At 51.4% G+C, this 17,148-nt stretch overlaps 1 protein-coding gene across 2 annotated transcripts in view; it reads right to left on the bottom strand.

The window, feature by feature from the left end:
• Positions 1-9,000: 9,000 nt before the first annotated feature.
• The window catches only part of AMBRA1 (autophagy and beclin 1 regulator 1), a 128,001-nt gene continuing 119,853 nt past the window's right edge, over positions 9,001-17,148 (bottom strand). For both annotated transcript variants that reach the window (XM_084287471.1, XM_084287472.1), the window contains exon 18: positions 9,001-10,632. In XM_084287471.1, the coding sequence (XP_084143597.1) occupies positions 10,139-10,632 (494 nt within the window). In that variant the 3' untranslated portion in view covers positions 9,001-10,138. The remainder of the gene's footprint in view (positions 10,633-17,148) is intronic.

The raw sequence follows: 17,148 nt of genomic DNA on the forward strand, positions 1-17,148 counted from the left end.
TGTCCTTCCACAGAGGCTCTCCCTTGCCCCGCACGGATCCTCTCATGCTCCCGGCTGCCTCCCGCAGTGCAGCGCGAGCCCAGCCCCTGCCCTCCAGCAGCCACGCTCCCGTGAACCTGGCAGACCCATCCTGACATCTTCAATATTCATAAAAGTCAACCCCAGTCTAAGGAAAACGTGGCTGCTGATGAAAGTATTTACATTGCAAATGGCTTTTAATAACCCTCCGGTAGTCGGCTCGCTGATAAATGCTAATCTGCCTATCAGCCCCTAACAAAATATAATAATAATAATAAAATAAACATTAAAAAAGAACTCGAAATGGAGAGGCAGAGAGCTGGGAAGCAGGCAGTGCATGTGAGGGGGGCTCAGCCCCAGGCGCCCCTGACCAGCTGTGGACTCCTGCTCCTTCTGCAGGTGCCGGATCAGACAATATCTCCACGTTACGTGCCATCTCACACAATTTTAGCCCTCTAACACCGGGCACAGCCACTTGCTTGAGCCCATCCAAACCACTTTCGGGGCGGCCCAGAGAGCGCACACACCTCAGGAGAGTTAAACCCGACAGCCTGCCTCCCATCCCGGTGCGCTGCCATCCCTCCAGTCAATAATCATCTGCTTTTTGTGTTTTAAAAGATCGCTGCTGCTATTTTAAGGTTGCACTCAATTTTGTCACATTCGCCATATAAGCACGACTTGGAATATTTCAATATAATTGTTGTGTTGCAGTCCCCATTCTTGCAACTCTTATTTGCTTTCTGGGTAATGGAAGGGGTAAAGTGCTTCTGAATCACTTCTTTTATACCTATTATTTAAAAAAATAAGTGGGGGGGAAGTGGAAATGCAGCTTGGAGCTGCTTCCCCTTGTATTGTATCACCACGCTGCCGCTCCCCAGGCTGCGGCAATGCCCTGCGCAGCGGCTGGGAGCCCGGGCAGGTCCTGAGCCACAGCTCAGGTTTGGGCAGTGTGACAGAGCCCAGCCTGTGCCACGCACACAGCCTAATAGAAGTGTGCTTTTACATGCCCACGGCTTTAAACGTCCCTATTAAAAAGCCGGGCTCCCCTCAATTCGGAGCAATCGCCAGCGCTGCAGGGGCGCGGAGTGCTCCATGCGTCTCACCCCAGGCAGCCCAGCTCAGCCCCCGCGTTTGGGCAGGATTTGTGCTGTTTGCCTGGCCCTGAGCCCCATTAATATTAACGCCATCCACGGTCCTGCTCGCAGGGAACAAAACCAAGGGGAGAGCAGCAACCGTGCAGAAACCAGAGCAAGGAAAAAACATCTGGCGATGGCTCGGCTGACGAGAAGGTCAGCGCTATGCTTCTGTTAACGTGTGCCTCTGGGCACTGCTGCTTCATTGCCATCACGTTCAGCGTGGATTTAATGGATGAAAGTCCCCCAAAACCAGCCTGTGCTGCTCCTGGGGGAAGCCCCCCATAGCATCCTCTTCTGCAGCCCGGCCCCTCCGCAGCTGGGGACCAGGCCACTGCTCCCTCGTCCCCATCTCAGGGCTGTGAACGTGCCCACAAGGACACATGCAGGACTCACACCTGGGGGATGTGCTGACACACAACTCCTCACCCCTGCTCGCCAGCAGCCACCCCCCTTCAATCTCCCCCCTTGCACCTCTCACTTTTATTTCTGGCCACGTCCCCACACCCTCCACACATCCTGATTCTGCCGCTCTTCCCCTCCCCAAACACTTCAAACCTTCCCCTAAACTTCCCAGCACCCGAGGACCAGCAGGTCTGGGGTCCCCCCGTGTTGCAGGGACCTGGCCAAAGGCTCCAGGCAGAGCCGGGGGCAGAGGAGACTCAAGGCTGCAGCAGGAGAGAGCTCTGTTCCCTGCCAGCCAGGCTAATAACCTTGTATTAAATTACGGGCCCGGGCTTGTGGTTTGTTTATTTTTATTTTTTTTATAAGCTGTCTGTTTAGATTTATCAGCATAATTCCTGATAGTGCCTTGTCGGGGATCATTACGATAATCTCAGCGCGGTGCCTGCCGGGGAGGCGAGCAGGGGGTGCTGGGGAGCAGGGGACGGGGGGCAGGAGCTGCCTGCAGCCCTAGGGGGGCTGTGGGACCCCAGGGAGGGGCAGGCACACAGGACCCCAACCCCTACACGGGGACCCAGCTGCAGGGCTGCCACCGCCAGGGCAGCTCCAGCCGGACTGGTCTCCATCCATCGTTCCCCAACCCTCCAAAGATTTTCCTGGGAGGAAGAGAAATCTTGAGAGAGGGGGAGAGGGCATGCAGAGAAACCCAGAGGACGCGGTGAAGTTGGAAATTAGAAGGCTCTGTTTTGGCATCAATCCCTCACCTCCCCTTAATTCCCTGTAATTGCACCATTTGTTTGAATAAGGCTCCTCGGAGCAGAGCGCAGAAGAGGAGGAGAAAGGCAGGAGGCCCCCGGCCCAGCCAGGCGTCCCCAGCCCCCCGCAGCGCTCCGTCTGTCCTTCCAGCTCACGCGTGCAAATACACACGTGCAGCCTTCCTCCTCTTCCTCATCCTCCCTGCAGCAGCAGCCAGAACAGCTCCTGCCCTGCCCATGCCAGCAATTCTCCTGCACCAAGACCTTGCCTGGGACATGTCCCCTCACCCCCAAGCAAGGCTGCAGCCCCCCAGGCTCATGAGAGCCCCCCCCCAGCCCTGGGAGAAGGGGAAAAGCAAGCGGGGAGGGAGCTGGAACGTGAAGTGCTTTGAGCATTGCCCCAGCGGGGGAGAGCAAAACCAACACCAGGAAAATTTCCCTCCTGAAAGGGAAGGGAAGGCTGTGTAGGCAGAAACTGGATAATACGTTATCAGCCCCATTAAAAGGAACCAGGTAGAAAGGCCTTCCCTAGGGGAGAGCTAATTTATTCTCTGGTTTATTATACCTCCCAACAAGAGTCTCAAATCTCTCCAGAGAGGGGAAAAAAGCACACCGCTGCTGCAAAACCACTTGCAGAGGGACTGCTCAGAGGGTCGGTGCTGCAGGGCAGAGAAGCAGCCCCGTGCTGGCACACAGCCCCATGCCTGCGACATGGGATGAGGTTGGGCTGCTCCCCTGGCCTGTCCAGGACCAGAGGGGCAGCCCAAACTCCCCCCTGCTGTGGCGTGTGCAGGACACGAGCTGGGCTCTGCTCTCCTCCTGTGAAGCTGTGCGGCCCCAGGCGTCCTCTCGGGGTGGCTGGGCAGGATCCAAGCCCCGGCGAGTGTCATCTCCAGCCTGTCCCGTTCCCGTCAAGCCCATTAGCTGCGTGGGAGGCAGAGCTCCTAGGAAGAAAAACCCATTCGAGCTGATGAGCATAAGATAAATAACTGTCCAGAGGGGGTGAAAAAACAAGCAGGAGGAGGGTGCTGGAGAAAGTCCCCTGGTGGGAGGCGAGAGCCAGCAGGCAGGGGCTGGGACAGGGCAAGGAAAGCAGGGAGAAGCCCCTGGGGCCAGAGGTGCCCTGTGCTGCTGGCCCCGCAGAAAGAAGCCACAGAAATCCCAAGGGGGAGCGGGGACACCATGCCGAGGCCCTTTTGTGTCCCTTTAGCGTGCCACTGGGGCGTTACACAGGGTGTTCCCCAAGCTTCATTTCCCTGAGTAGCCCTGAGGCAGTGAGCACCCTCAGGTGATGCTCGTCCTCCTGTCACATCAGGACCACAGCCACACTGCCCCCAGCCCCATCTCGCTGCCACGACCTACATTCAGCATCCCCAAACACACAGCCACGCACTTAGCTGCATTAAACCCACCGAGTGCCGCACGGGGCTAATTTCTGATCAGGCTGTCACGCCGTATCACGTCAAATACCTTACAGGAGCCTAAGCGTATTATGCCGACGCAGCTACCTTTGTCAACCAAAGCTGAAATCTCATCACAAAAACAATACCGGCTTTATCCTTCATCAGCACCTCTGGGGCAAAGCCATCTTGGGGGCTTCTCCCAGGTCACAGCACCCCAAGAGCTGCCCAAGCCCCCTGCCTGCATCCCTCTGCCCCGAGGGTCCTGCTCATCACCCCCGCAGCCCAAAATTTGCTGGCCTGGGGCTGAGCTCGGAGCCTCACAGCAGTGCAGCAGGACCAGCCTCGCTTCCTCCCTAAATGATTGCTTTAATTAGGGCTCGGGCTGATGTAGGTGATTAGTTCCACGGGAACTTTTGCAGCGGGCAGGCAGACCAGCGGCAGCCCTGTGCTGCTTTAGCATTTACATGCCTTAACGCCAGCCTCCCTGCCAGCTGCCAGCCCATCTTCATTAATCCACACGAGCCTTTCCTGAGCCTGTCTGGGGCTGAAGTGCCTCAAAAATAAATAATTGCCAATTACAGGTGCCCTGCGATGTGGTGGCAGGGCCCTGCTCTGCAGGAGAGGCTGGAGTCAACCCGCGGCCAGAGTCAGCCCCTGATGCTATCAGGGAGTTACTGGGTTATTGGGCTGGGAGCGGAGGGAGGGCACTCTGAGCTACGATGGTGTCAGGGTTCCAGCACTAAACCCCAGGAAAGGCCGTGACACCAGGTGCTTTCTCCCTTTCCCCAGTTTACTCACAGCAGAGCACCCACTGTAACCAGTTTTGGGCTCCTGCTTTCCTGCTGCCATAGCAGTGCTGGATCCATGGCACCACGTGGGTGCGAGCAGTGCCCGAGCCTAAGGTGTAGAAAGAAGTAACCCCCAAGCTCCGTAAAACCCCAAGGTTTTGCACAAGCTCGCATGCTGCCTGCTATTTACCCCAGCCTCTGTAAAGCTGGATGGAGGCAGGAGCTCGGTGGGCAAGCACAGAGAGCCAGAGGGACTCGGGTGCCTCCTGAGCTTCAGAAGGGCAGGGGCTTCGGTGTCCATCTCCACCAGCCAAGCTGGAGCAAGGACAGAAAGAGGAGAAAACCTCAGAGGCTCCAAAAAAAACCATGTCAGCCCAGAGGAGGAAGGGGCACCACAGTTAACGGGCTGGGGATGGGCTGAGGGTGTCAGCTGGAAACAAGAGGCCGTCCCCGACACGTACTGAGCACCGCCCAGGGCTGGCAGCAGTGTGACATTTGTGTGCTGCACGCCAAGATCCCAATTAGAGGCGGATGGCTCACATGCTGCACGCTTTAATTAATTTGCCTTTTCCTGTTGGTGAATGACTTCTCTGACAGATTGGGACCAGCTACTCCCTGGTGAACTGCTCGTCCTTGGCCCCAGCAGCAGGGGGAGAGAACAATCCCAGGCCTTGGCCTGGGAAAGGCTGGCAGCAGCACAAGTCCACTCCTTGGCTTTGGAAAAGGCCCCAGGGGACACCCACAGCCCTGTCACAGGCCTATGTGGATGAGACAAGCTGTGATGAGCAACCACATCCCTTGACATGTGTGAAAAGGGACAAAAACAGCCACTGACACTGGTGACACCAAGGAAGAAGTCTCTGTGCGCTTAGCTGTGCCCTGGCCCCTGCCCTCTTGCTCCCTTTCTGGCTGTCCTGCGGAGCTGGGGTCCCCACACCATGTGTCTGTAGGGTCACCCCGAGGTGGCCCCGAGGCTGGCGCTGGTTGCTGCAAGGTCTGGATAGGCTGCACCGATGGGCTGAGGTCAACTGCATGAAGTTCAACAAGGCCAAGTGCCGGGTCCTGCACCTGGGGCGCAATAACCCCAAGCAGAGCTACAGGCTGGGAGAGGAATGGTTGGAGAGCTGCCAGGCAGAGAAGGACCTGGGAGTGATGGTGGATAGTCGGCTGAATATGAGCCAGCAGTGTGCTCAGGTGGCCAAGAAGGCCAACGGCATCCTGGCTTGTATCAGGAACAGTGTGACCAGCAGGGCTAGGGAGGTGATCGTCCCCCTGTACTCAGCTCTGGTGAGGCCGCACCTCAAGTACTGTGTTCAGTTTTGGGCCCCTCGCTACAAGAAGGACATGGAGGTGCTTGAGCGGGTCCAGAGAAGGGCGACGAAGCTGGTGAGGGGCCTGGAGAACAAGTCCTACGAGGAGCAGCTGAGGGAGCTGGGCTTGTTCAGCCTGGAGAAGAGGAGGCTCAGGGGCGACCTTATTGCTCTCTACAGATACCTTAAAGGAGGCTGTAGCGAGGTGGGGGTTGGTCTGTTCTCCCACGTGCCTGGTGACAGGACGAGGGGGAATGGGCTTAAGTTGAGCCAGGGGAGTTTTAGGTTAGATGTTAGGAAGAACTTCTTTACTGAAAGGGTTGTGAGGCATTGGAACAGGCTGCCCAGGGAAGTGGTGGAGTCACCATCCCTGGAAGTCTTCAAAAGACGTTTAGATGTAGAGCTTAGGGATATGGTTTAGTGGAGGGCTGTTAGCGTTAGGTCAGAGGTTGGACTCGATGATCTTGAGGTCTCTTCCAACCTAGAAATTCTGTGATTCTGTGAAGGTGGGACATCAGTGGATATGCTGGAGACAGAGCAGGAGGCCAGCAAAGGAGAGAGGACAGAAAAAGCAGGATTTACAGGACAAACGTGCCTCACCGTTTCACTGCACTGCCTGCAGGGCTTTGGCAACCCCATGTTCAGACCCAAGGGTCTCTCCTTGCCACGAGCTGCTTAGGTGGCAAGCTTGGGGTGCTGGAGCATGCATCTACTGCAGGCAGTTCCAACCATTACTTCCTCCCACTGGCTCAGGCTTCTGGCACCTTCTCTCTTCCCACCTGACCTAAGTAATCTCGTGTCCTCAGCTGTCCCCCTCCTCTCAGCTCATCAGGGCATTTGGAGAACCCTGGCTCCTCCCAAACCTGGCCAACCCACCAGTAACCTCTTTCCACACCCAGATCTAGCTCTTACGTTTGACTTGAATTCCCACTTTGAGCAGTTTCCATTTCCAGGACTTTACCTCTCACCCTGAGGTGACTCAGTTTCTTTAGTAGCCTCTTGCGAGGGGCTTTATCAAAAGCCTTTTGAAAGCTAAATAAAATTCTCCGCACCGCATTTCTCCCAGGATTTTGTTAGCACATTTAAAGGCTCCTGACAAGCTAAGGCTGACAAAAGCTTTTGGTTTTTAAGATTATTTCCTGCTCCTAAGCAGCAAAGCTCTCATTTTGCTTCCTAAATTGGGCCAGCAAACGTGCGTGGCTCTGGCTTCCTCAGGCAGCTCGTGTTGAATTTCCACCTCGCTCCTGGCAGGGCATTTGCCTCCGTGCTGTGTTATCACATCGCAGCGAACAGATAAGCTGTGTTTTTTGGGAAGGAGCCCCTGTGCTGCTGCTGCACTCGCCCTGGAGGTGGGCAGCCCCCCAGGCCCGTCCCACACAGGGCTCTGTGCCCACCATGTCAGCTCAAGGGTGTTTGTAGGCCCACATGTGGAGGTCAGCCCAGCCCTGCCCAAACCAACCACCAAAAAGCCTCTTGGGCTAAAATGTGGCAGCCTGAGGCAAGGCAAAGGAGCTGAGCTTGGCACGTTTTAGGGCTGAACTCAAAAAATAAAATGTGTTCTCTGTGTGAAAGCCCACCACCTCTGAGAACACCCGCTGGTTTTGTACCCCCAGCAGGACATCTACCAAGCACATCCAAGGCAGCCTCTGAAGAGCGAGCCCACCCACACCCACTCCTGCTCAGAGCTTGTTGAAGTCAGGCCACAGCTGTCATCAGTCCCTGGCCCAAAGCTACAAAGCAGGTTTAGGAGAAGCATCAAAGCCTCCTGCTCTGAGGCCTCCACCAGCCTTCTCTCTCATCCAGAAGAGCCTTCCCTGCAAGCCTCAAACCAAAAGCTGCTCAGGAGCCTCAGTGATGTCCCCAGGCTGACACCAAGCAGTGGCTGCAGTTGTCTCGTGCTCCCACTGGAGTTCACTGCAGCTCTGCCACCATCTCAACAGGGACAGGTCTTGACCAAGTGGAAGCTCTCAGCCGAGCAGGCTGCAGGCCCTGGTGGAGCTGTGGCACAGCAGCTTGGCCAGCATGCCCAGCCCCGGTGCACACCAGGCCTTTGAGAGTCTGCCAGCACTAGAGCAAGGCCTCCCCGAAGACCATTCCCCAACCGCGATGGAAATTTTTCTGTAGGTAGCTTGGCTCTGGCTGTGGAAATGGACATCTGTAAGCGCTCTGCAGCGCATCTACTGAGAACGGGCCTAAAGACTCTTCCAGGAATCATGCCGGGAGTGGGAACAGGAGATGCCAGGATGAGCTGAAGCAGCAGCAGTTTTTTCCAGGCTCTGTTTTTCTTTGTTTTCAAGCAGAGCAGTAAACAGTTCCGCCTAGACCTGCACCACCCTGTCTGCACAGGGCTTCAGCTGAGACAGTTCCTCTGGCTCCCCGTGTCAGCACATCCTCAGGCCAACCTACACTGAGGCAATACAGGGACGCATGAAACCTTGCTCACTGCACAAGGGAATCCCGTTTTTCAGGCTGCTCTCTTGTCAGATCAGGGATGTGGTTGGCTCAGGGCAGGTTTTAGAGCCTCATTAACACTCTGCAATGAGGCCTGGCAGCAGCTGATTTGATTTAAGGTTCATTTCCAGGCTGTGATTTAAGAGAAGATTTGCTTAATGTTCTCTAACAGACTCTTCTGACTGGGAGCCTGAGTGCTGCCTAATGACAGCCTTATTTATCGTAATGTCTTTGCAGTACAGAGTCTACAGAAGCAGGGCAGGAGCGCAGCAGCTGCTGGCAGGTGCTCAGATGGCAGGGGAAGCATCCCTCAGCACAGAAAGTGGTAACAGGCACTGGGGCATGCATTCCTTTATCCAGGACAGCCAGACATCGCATCTCCTTTCTGCTTTAAGAGGTCAGCAAGACAGACAGTGCTGCATCTTTACATTCCTTTCTGAGCAGGATGGGAGAAATACTCTCCCCTCTCTCCCTGCTGCAATACTTGAATGATGGGAAACGCAGGAGTGCCTGCTCATCTCCATACTGGTTAAAAGGCAATTTGCAATCAAGACTCTCAACTGCTCCTCTGTTTTCCCATTGTGAGCCTCCAACTCAAAGGCTGAGCCTGTTGTCCTCCTGGGAAGGGGATGATCATCATTTGACATTTGTAAGCTACCTCAAGCTTCTGAGCTGGATGTAGCTACCCCGAGGCCGATCACACAGACATCCATCACACAAATGAAGACAGCAGGTCAAGCAAGGGTTTGTCATATTTTAATGACATTGATCTTTGGTGTTTCCCTCGTTAGCACTCACGCTCTCCCCGTCCTTCCTCCACAAACCTACTAGGGATGGAGAGTTACAAACGAAAAGGAAAATCACATTTGAGACTAAAAACAAAATATCAGAGCCTTGATTTCTCCACTAGAAACTACATGTACAAGGTCAAGATTTCACATGCAACACCTTACATCACAGACCCATACCTCACACCCTGGCCTGGAGCTGAAAGACATTTCCTGCCCCCTGCCAAGGAGGTGCAACTCAGTCCTGGCACCATGAAACCACTGGGATGGCTCATTCACGTTTATGTTGGCACAGCTTAGGATATCCTTGTGTGAACTGCATCCCGACTAGAGAGCAGTAGCCCCTGTCCCTCTACCCATTCATATAGCAGCTCTGCTTAGGTTCCTGCCAAGTACTAAACTAATTCTAAAAAGGAAGGATCCCCTCTTGCGAGCAGTTCCTGAGCCATGCAGGTTTTGACGAAGCCCAGCTCCTCCCAGAAAAGACCACAACGCAGGCAGGAAGGGTCCCAGAACACCATGCTCTGAGGGGTAGCAGTGCTGAGCCACGGAGCAGGACTGTGGCCTGGAAGACTCCTCCACTCCAGCAACAGGGCTGGAGCATCACACCCAGGTTTGCCCAGGAGGACCTCCAGTCTCCAGAAGGATGCTGCAGGCCCGTTTCCTTTTCTTCACTCTACTGATCAGCCCCTGGGCATAGAAGGGCAGGAAAGAGGAAAAGACAGGAAAGGAAAGAAAAGGAAAGAAGCTTTACAAAGGATGACACTGACCAAATTGCAGGATTAGGGCTGAGCTCAGGGGATCCCACAGGACTTCAAAATCTGCATGGGCTGCAGCCGGCATGTTTTTTTTTTTATAATCCTGTTAAACTATTCAGCAGCGGGAATGTTGGAAGTTAAGGTAGTATGCTTTCTTGCCCATGGCTTTCTTGAAGTTCTTATCCCTTGCCACTCACCCAGGATATAGAAACCCCCTGAACCACCAACATCCTGTCAGAGCCACAAGTCCCTACTCTTCCAGCTTCTGGCCAGCTGTGAGGTACAGGTCTCTGCTGAGCAGTACAAGGGTAGCACCAACACACAACTCATCTCTACCTGTTCCGCGACTCCCCACTGGTGCTGTCATTACTATAGAAGTTGGTACTGTCAGGAAGATGGTTATTATTAGTTAGGTCACTGTACTCAATTGGTCCCTCAGTGTCCATGGAGGACTGGGCCTGCTCTGGCAGGTCCAGGTCACCGGCGCCTTGTCCTTCACTCCCGCCAGGGGCTGTCCGCGGGCTCAGGCCGTGCTCTGACAGCTGCATAGACTCTGAAAGGATGCGTCCCTCCAGCTCAGCTGCCAGCTGCTGCGAGGTGGACTGCTGTGCTGCTGCTGTGCCCTCAGCCCCTGTGGACTCCGCACCCGTCTGAGAGCTGCGGTGGATGCGGTGACTGACGATGATGTTGTTGCCGAAGCCACCCATGGACGCCATGGTGGTGCTCTGCTCCCGCTGCACCACAGCGGTCATGCCACCTTCTGCCATCAGCCTTTGGATCCTGCTCAGGGCATCCTCCCCACTGGCCCCATACTCTGGACCTTCACCTGCAAGAGAGAGCAGAAGCAACGTTGGTGCACGCGGCAAACTACAAGACAAAGACAAACACGCTGGGTTGCTGAATCACCGCGCAGCCGTGCTGGGACAGAAGACAAGATTTGCTCCAGAGGGAGCCCAATGCTTTATTTCAGTAACGTTCACTGAAGTGCCAAACAAATTCAGCACGCTCTGTCACGAAAATCTTGGCCACTCCCACAGGTATCCCTCACAGACTTGTTTGCCCAGGCCTCGAAGAGGAGGCTTCTACCTAGCCACGTGGGTCAGCCAAAGAGGAGGCAGAGGTGGTGCTCTCACAGCCATGAGGACAGTCCTGCCACTTCCACAGAGCAGGAAGAAAAGAAAGCTCTGTTTGCGTTGCAGTAAACCAAACATTTCACCATGGTTCTCAAATGGGTGGTAATGTGTCTCACCCATCTGAGAGCACCCCAGGCAAGCAACATGAAGGCACTCTCCCCAGTATGAGGGAGGACATGGGCAGCTGGCCAAGTGCAGACAGCAGCTACAGAACACAGTCTGTGCTTCCACATCACCTGTGACTGAGGAAAGATCAAGCGTTTAGTCTTCTGCTCTCCTCCACTGGTATCTTCTGAGGAACACAATGAACAAAGATCTGGGGTCTTTGCCTACTCTGCCTCTGAGAGTTCCTTCATGGTCAGGCTGTACTGAGCTCTGAGGGAACCATTGTCAGATGCCTTAGTTGCTAAAGATTGCCTTTGAAGAAGAAAATTTCTCAGAAAGATAGCCCATGTAGGAAATTAAATCCCTGTGGCAGGAACATCCAGCCCAGTTCTGTTTCCCAGCATCCTCCTTTTGCTACAGACTTTAACCAGACTGTCTGGGGAAAACAATCTGTAATCATAAACTGCCAGAACCATTCCACAGTGGGATCCTGACTATTCTTATTAAAGAGATAAATCTCACTCCCAGCTCCATGAAGCTATCACAGTGCTGATTAGAGGAGGAGAAAACCATGAGCTCTCCTGGCACCAAGGAAATCAACACAAATGTCAACAAGGCTAGATGGAGGCAGGAGTTAAAACACAATAAAAAGAAAATGCCACTTTGACTAGGAAGACAAAGAGTTTGGGACTTGGGATGGAGATTGTGTCTCCAACATGGGATCTGGGGTATTCAACACAGTCTACACCATGCTGCTACCGTTGTTTTTTTTTGTTTTGTTTTTGTTTTTGTTTTGTTTTGTTTTTTAAATAATGAACATAGTTAAAGCTGTTAACATGCATGCAGCCAGTCACTAACAGCTTATTCCCTTTCTTCTTCAGCTCAGTGCACCAAAATACCACTGGCTTCTTCCACCAGTGTAAGGCTAATCTCATCGTCAAGCAAGTCTGCTGACATACTGCCCTGCTGTAGAAATACCGCGGATATCAAGAACAAGCTTAATTCTCACAAGCAGACTAAGTCCCTTTCTGCTAGGAATGTAGTAAGCCTGCTGTATCAACCATACGTACAGCAGTGACACAGCTCCTTGATTTAGAGCATTAGCAAGACCACAGACACCAGTAACCACATGAGAATTTGGAGCAGAGCCCAGCGGATCGTGCAAGAACGACCTTCTGGGCAGAGCCTGGCCAAAAACTAGCAGAGAAATCCTGTCCAGGACGTGGTTGGTGCATGAGCTAGGAACCAGGCTGACCAGCACGAACAAGACTGAGAACAGAGGAGACTATTATAGGACTGGAAACTTGAGCGTGAAAAACATGAATGCCAGAGGATATTGGAGCATTAATCATGAGCAGGAGTAAGTGGAAGGTTTAAGAAGCGTGGTTTTGAATTCAGTCGTCGTTTCCTTCTGAGGGCATAGTTGTAAGCACTTTGTTAACAACCATCTGGCCAGGCCAGACAGGAAGCTTGAGAGAGCCAAGACGTGCAACCTGGTTTAGAGGCTTGCCAGCCTGCCCTATCTACGCAAACCCTGGACCAGCAGGTACTGTGCTCTTGACAGATCGCTTGCTCTAAACTGGCCCATACAGAACTGGAGCTGTGAATCAGCAAGGGTCCCTGGACAATGTTCCTTAACATCACAAACATGTGCTTCACGAGGGGAGCCCATGCAGACAGCACACACCGCAGCACCCCCTGCTGCTCCCTTCCCCTTAATTACCATGTGTTGTGGCGGACTTGCCAGTCGAGGTGGCTGCCTGCTCAGAAACCAGGCAAGGGCTGATGCCACAGGAGGAATCAGCAAGTCCCAAGCCTTCAGGTTATGGGGACAGAGAGACAGCAGTATTGGAAACGCCAGCAAGACAGACCAAAGGTCAGGAGTGAGCCTCACCATTCAAGCAGCCACAAAAGCACCTCTGCTCTGGGGGCTGGGGAGCTGTCCTCCCTTTCCCCCCGCCCCTCAGGTTCCAATTTTGGCTGACTGGTTCGGAGCACAGCTTCCTGAATGATTTGCCTTGAGCTGAGCTACAGCACAGATTCCTGCACAGACCATTTCCACTGTCTGAAGCCTCCCACACATGTTCTTCTCCATGCTGCCAATGCAGACCACACTAGCCCTCAGCGCGAGTGAAATGGAAGCTAACTTCCATTTAGTGGAGGTTCAGGCTACGTACGTGGGCACTTACCCAAAACAGCAGCAGTGCTGTAAAACCCACACCTGAGGTCGCCAGAAATTCCAACTTGCTGCAGTGGCCAAACTCCATTCTCTGCTCCACCAGCTGAACAAAACCAGGACAGAGAAAAACCTGTGCTGGTGATACTTTTTTTTTTTTTCCTCTCTCTCCAGACTCCAAGGGTTTTAAGCATAACCTGAGCTTGTGTGGGATGAATAATCCATGTGACAGCATCTCTCATTCTCCACTCAGAAAAGGCAATTCCTCTTCTCTCATTTTATGCTCAGAACTACATTCTCTTCTTTCAAGCCCTGTAAAATCCTTCATCCTCAACTCACTTTCTTCTAAGCCTACCTTCTTGGGCCAGGAAAATAGAAAAATAATGCAGAGTACTAAAGACAATGTCCAGACAACTGAGCTAACCAGTTCCAGAAACAGACTGTGTGTGAAGTACCATAAGACCTGGCAATTTGTCCTCCGCCCCAGCTGTCCCTACGTCAGAATCCATCACAGGGCAGTGATCTCAAAAGTCTCCAAGTTCTGGCCAAGGATACTCAAATTCTGTGCCTGACAGCACAGAAACTCATCACACGTTGTTCCCTCCCATCACACAAGTATTACTATTATGTCTACTGGGCTGCTCCTACAACCATTTTATACTCTTCCCAAAGTAACCTCTCCAGAGTTCCAGAACCCCATAAATCTCACAAACACATACCAAAACTTATCCCACAGACCAGTGGATTTCTGTCACTCTAGGTGACTGGCTCCAACAATTACCGAAATGATAACTAGGATACTCTCTAGCTAACGCATCTGTCTTTAGAAGCCCTCTACCACACCACTCCAGCAAAACAGGACTTGGGTACGGAAGACTACAAGGGCAAAACAGCCACCAACCTTTCAATGGAGCTGGGCATAAGACAGAAGGAGCAGTGCATAAGGAACATTTCCATTCTTAAACAAAGTGAACTCTGCCACACTTACAGGCAACAGGACATAAGTTCTAAGTTACCTGTGGACACGGAGAACACACACCTGATAGAGCAAAGCCCATAGAGGCAAGGGTGAGATCAGGCTCATCTGCAGCTGGTATCACTCTTCAAACTTTTCCTATTCTCAGCCTTCCTCTTTCTAAAACAAGCAGTAGTTAGTAGCTATGCTTGCAAACAAAGCTACAAAATTAGTGTTAGAACTGCAGAGACGTCTAAGTCTTCAGAGTACATGGAACAACAGCTCTGAGGTGTGAGCTGACCCACTAATTCAGATGCTCAAAGATAAAAATATCAGCACTTTTAAATTAATTCACTCCTTGCAGAAGGAGAGGAAAGGGAGGGTCACAGCTCTGCCTAACCAGCTACAAATAATCACATCTCTCTTAGTGCAAGAAATACTACCAGTTACTTTCCTCCCCAACCTAGCTCAGAAGCACATTCACGCTCCCCTTCTGAGGTAGCTCATCTACATAGAAAAGGCACAACTGCTTCGACTTGTAACCAATTTCTTAACAGCATCTCACCTTGGTGATTTGTAGAGTGAAACTTATTTTTCTAATTAGAGTTTAAAAATTGCTCTATAATTTAATCCCAAGAGAGCGAGGTACTTGAAGTACTTAGCAGTGCGAAGGCTTGCACAGTACCCGACGCTATTTTTTAGTGAGCACTTTTCAGAGGGTTTTAAAGAGAAACCGAACTTCAGAGCTCTATAGGGCTTGTAAAACATTTTACAGATTTGCAGTTCTATAGGACACGTGACGTTTTACAGATGGACAGACAGATGAAAGGTTAAGGAATCTACCCACGTTTCTGCCTGGAGAATGAGAAGCAGATCTGGAAATAGATCCGTGGTGTCCTGGATCCCATTTGTATGGTTCCCACACTAATTCCCAAAAAGTCACATTACATCTGACAAGAGCATTGCAGGAATGAGTGCAGCTAATTCAAACCAGCATGTTTCTTTGTGAAACACGTGAGACTGCTGGGGTCACAGGATTCCTGCCCATTCAGGCCACAGCACGTGTTCCTGATGTCTCAGATCAAGCATATTGCATTGCATCTAGGCACACTGACTCTGCTCATAAATGCTGTTTAGGCATCCTCAGGATGCTCTGTTTGTACCACGAAAGTTTCACCTGCATGTGGTCTCTTTTCACTACTATTTGAACAGAATGAATCCCACAACGCTTTTTCCTACCAAAAGCACCAGCAGCAGCCTCTGAAAGCAGCTGGACAGGACAGAAGTGTGTACTGGCCAGGGAATTTAACCTATTCAAGTAGGTTTTTAAAAAAACTTTATATGGCAACAGTCAATGTGTTGATTCCTCAAAGACAGGCAAAGTAGCAATCCACTGATGGCTATGTAACTGGTGCCTACTTGCACAACGAGCATTTAACTAGCTATCCGAATTTTAAGCCCCAAAAATAATGCAGATGATGGGAACGAAGATGATGGTCACTCAGGTATTTTTACTAGTTTTGGAAATACCTCTTTCCTCTTTTCTTTAAAAAAAAAAATGGATTATCTTGAAGCTCTATCAATACACTGTCAAGAGCCAAGGACAGCGCGGGCACACAAACGGGCAAGCATGTGCAAAGACCCCTTCACCTCGGCCTGCCGCACCTTTTCTTTCCATAACTCCATCCCCTGCCAGCTGCTGCTGCTGCTTGCAGCACACTCCACACGCCTCAGCAGTCTGAGCAAGTGTCAGCCACAGCATGACACAATCTGGGCTGGGAGTTACTATTTCTAAAGGTTAAAGAGAGGTCATTAACACTCATAAAGAATCTTGCTGGTTTCGAGTGAGATTTAATTTGCCAGTTGAATACACATCCTTCCCCATCATGACTGTCCATTTGCGAGGGAAAATGTAGTATAATGCCCAACAGATTGTTTCTAATTAAGAGTGCCTCAAAGTTACAACTCCATCACGATTTCCACTGTGTCTGTCAGCTTAAAAGAAAGTAGGAGACAACTGAAACATTGGTTTAGGAATTTCTTAGTACCTCTCAGCTTTCCACACAAATCTAACTTTGCTTGGTTCATGTGTGGCTGGTGAGCAGAGCTCACAAGGCAGCTATCAACTGCTGTAAAACAAAACGATACAGACATTAGAGGGATTCACTTCTAATAAAGTCATCATATACTCATTCCTCCAAAGGAGGTAGAAAGATAATCAGAACAGCAAAGTCCCCGCAGAGCTTTGCATGAGAAAAGGAAACTATTTATACCAGCACAGAGCTTAATTAGATTTCTGATGCAATTCTGCCTTTTTTTTTTCCTGTACAGTAAGCACATATCTGCAAGAAATGCCCTGATCCAGAACTCCCCACAAAAGTAGAGCTGACAGGACGCAGGACATAAGCCCACTCTTGGGGGGTAGCACCAGTCCTTGTTTTTATTTTTTAGGACAACATTCAGGGATTTTTTTTTCCTTTCTTCATGATGAAGTGATAACCAAAGCACTTTCCTTTACATCACTCAGAATCACATCTGATTTATCCATTTTGCTGCTGATAATACTGCTAAGCCCTTACATAGTGATTTACATCTTCAAAGCCCCATACAAAACACTAATTAATCTTCACAGCCCCTGGTGCACTGTATGGGAAGATTTATTCCCATCTGATAGATGATTAATAGTTTGCCCCAGGTCACACACCAAGTTAGTGGTAGCACACTTCTTTTCTTTGAATATTCCTGGCATCTAGATCCTGCTATTAGCGAAACTCTGTTTACCTTCAACAGGGCAAAGAGTTATGGCAGATACAGTGGGCAAATTAACCATCACAAAAGCAGCATCTAATCTAACCTGTTTAAATGCACTACATGCGTATTAAGAGATTATGATGCTGGAATAAAGGTAAACGTAACGCCACAGCAAGCTCAATAGGGCTCAAGCTGTACTAGTGTGAAACAATAGGACCCTTG

Source organism: Netta rufina (genome assembly GCF_964035555.1).
Source record: "Netta rufina genome assembly, chromosome: 5".
Lineage (NCBI taxonomy): Eukaryota > Metazoa > Chordata > Aves > Anseriformes > Anatidae > Netta > Netta rufina.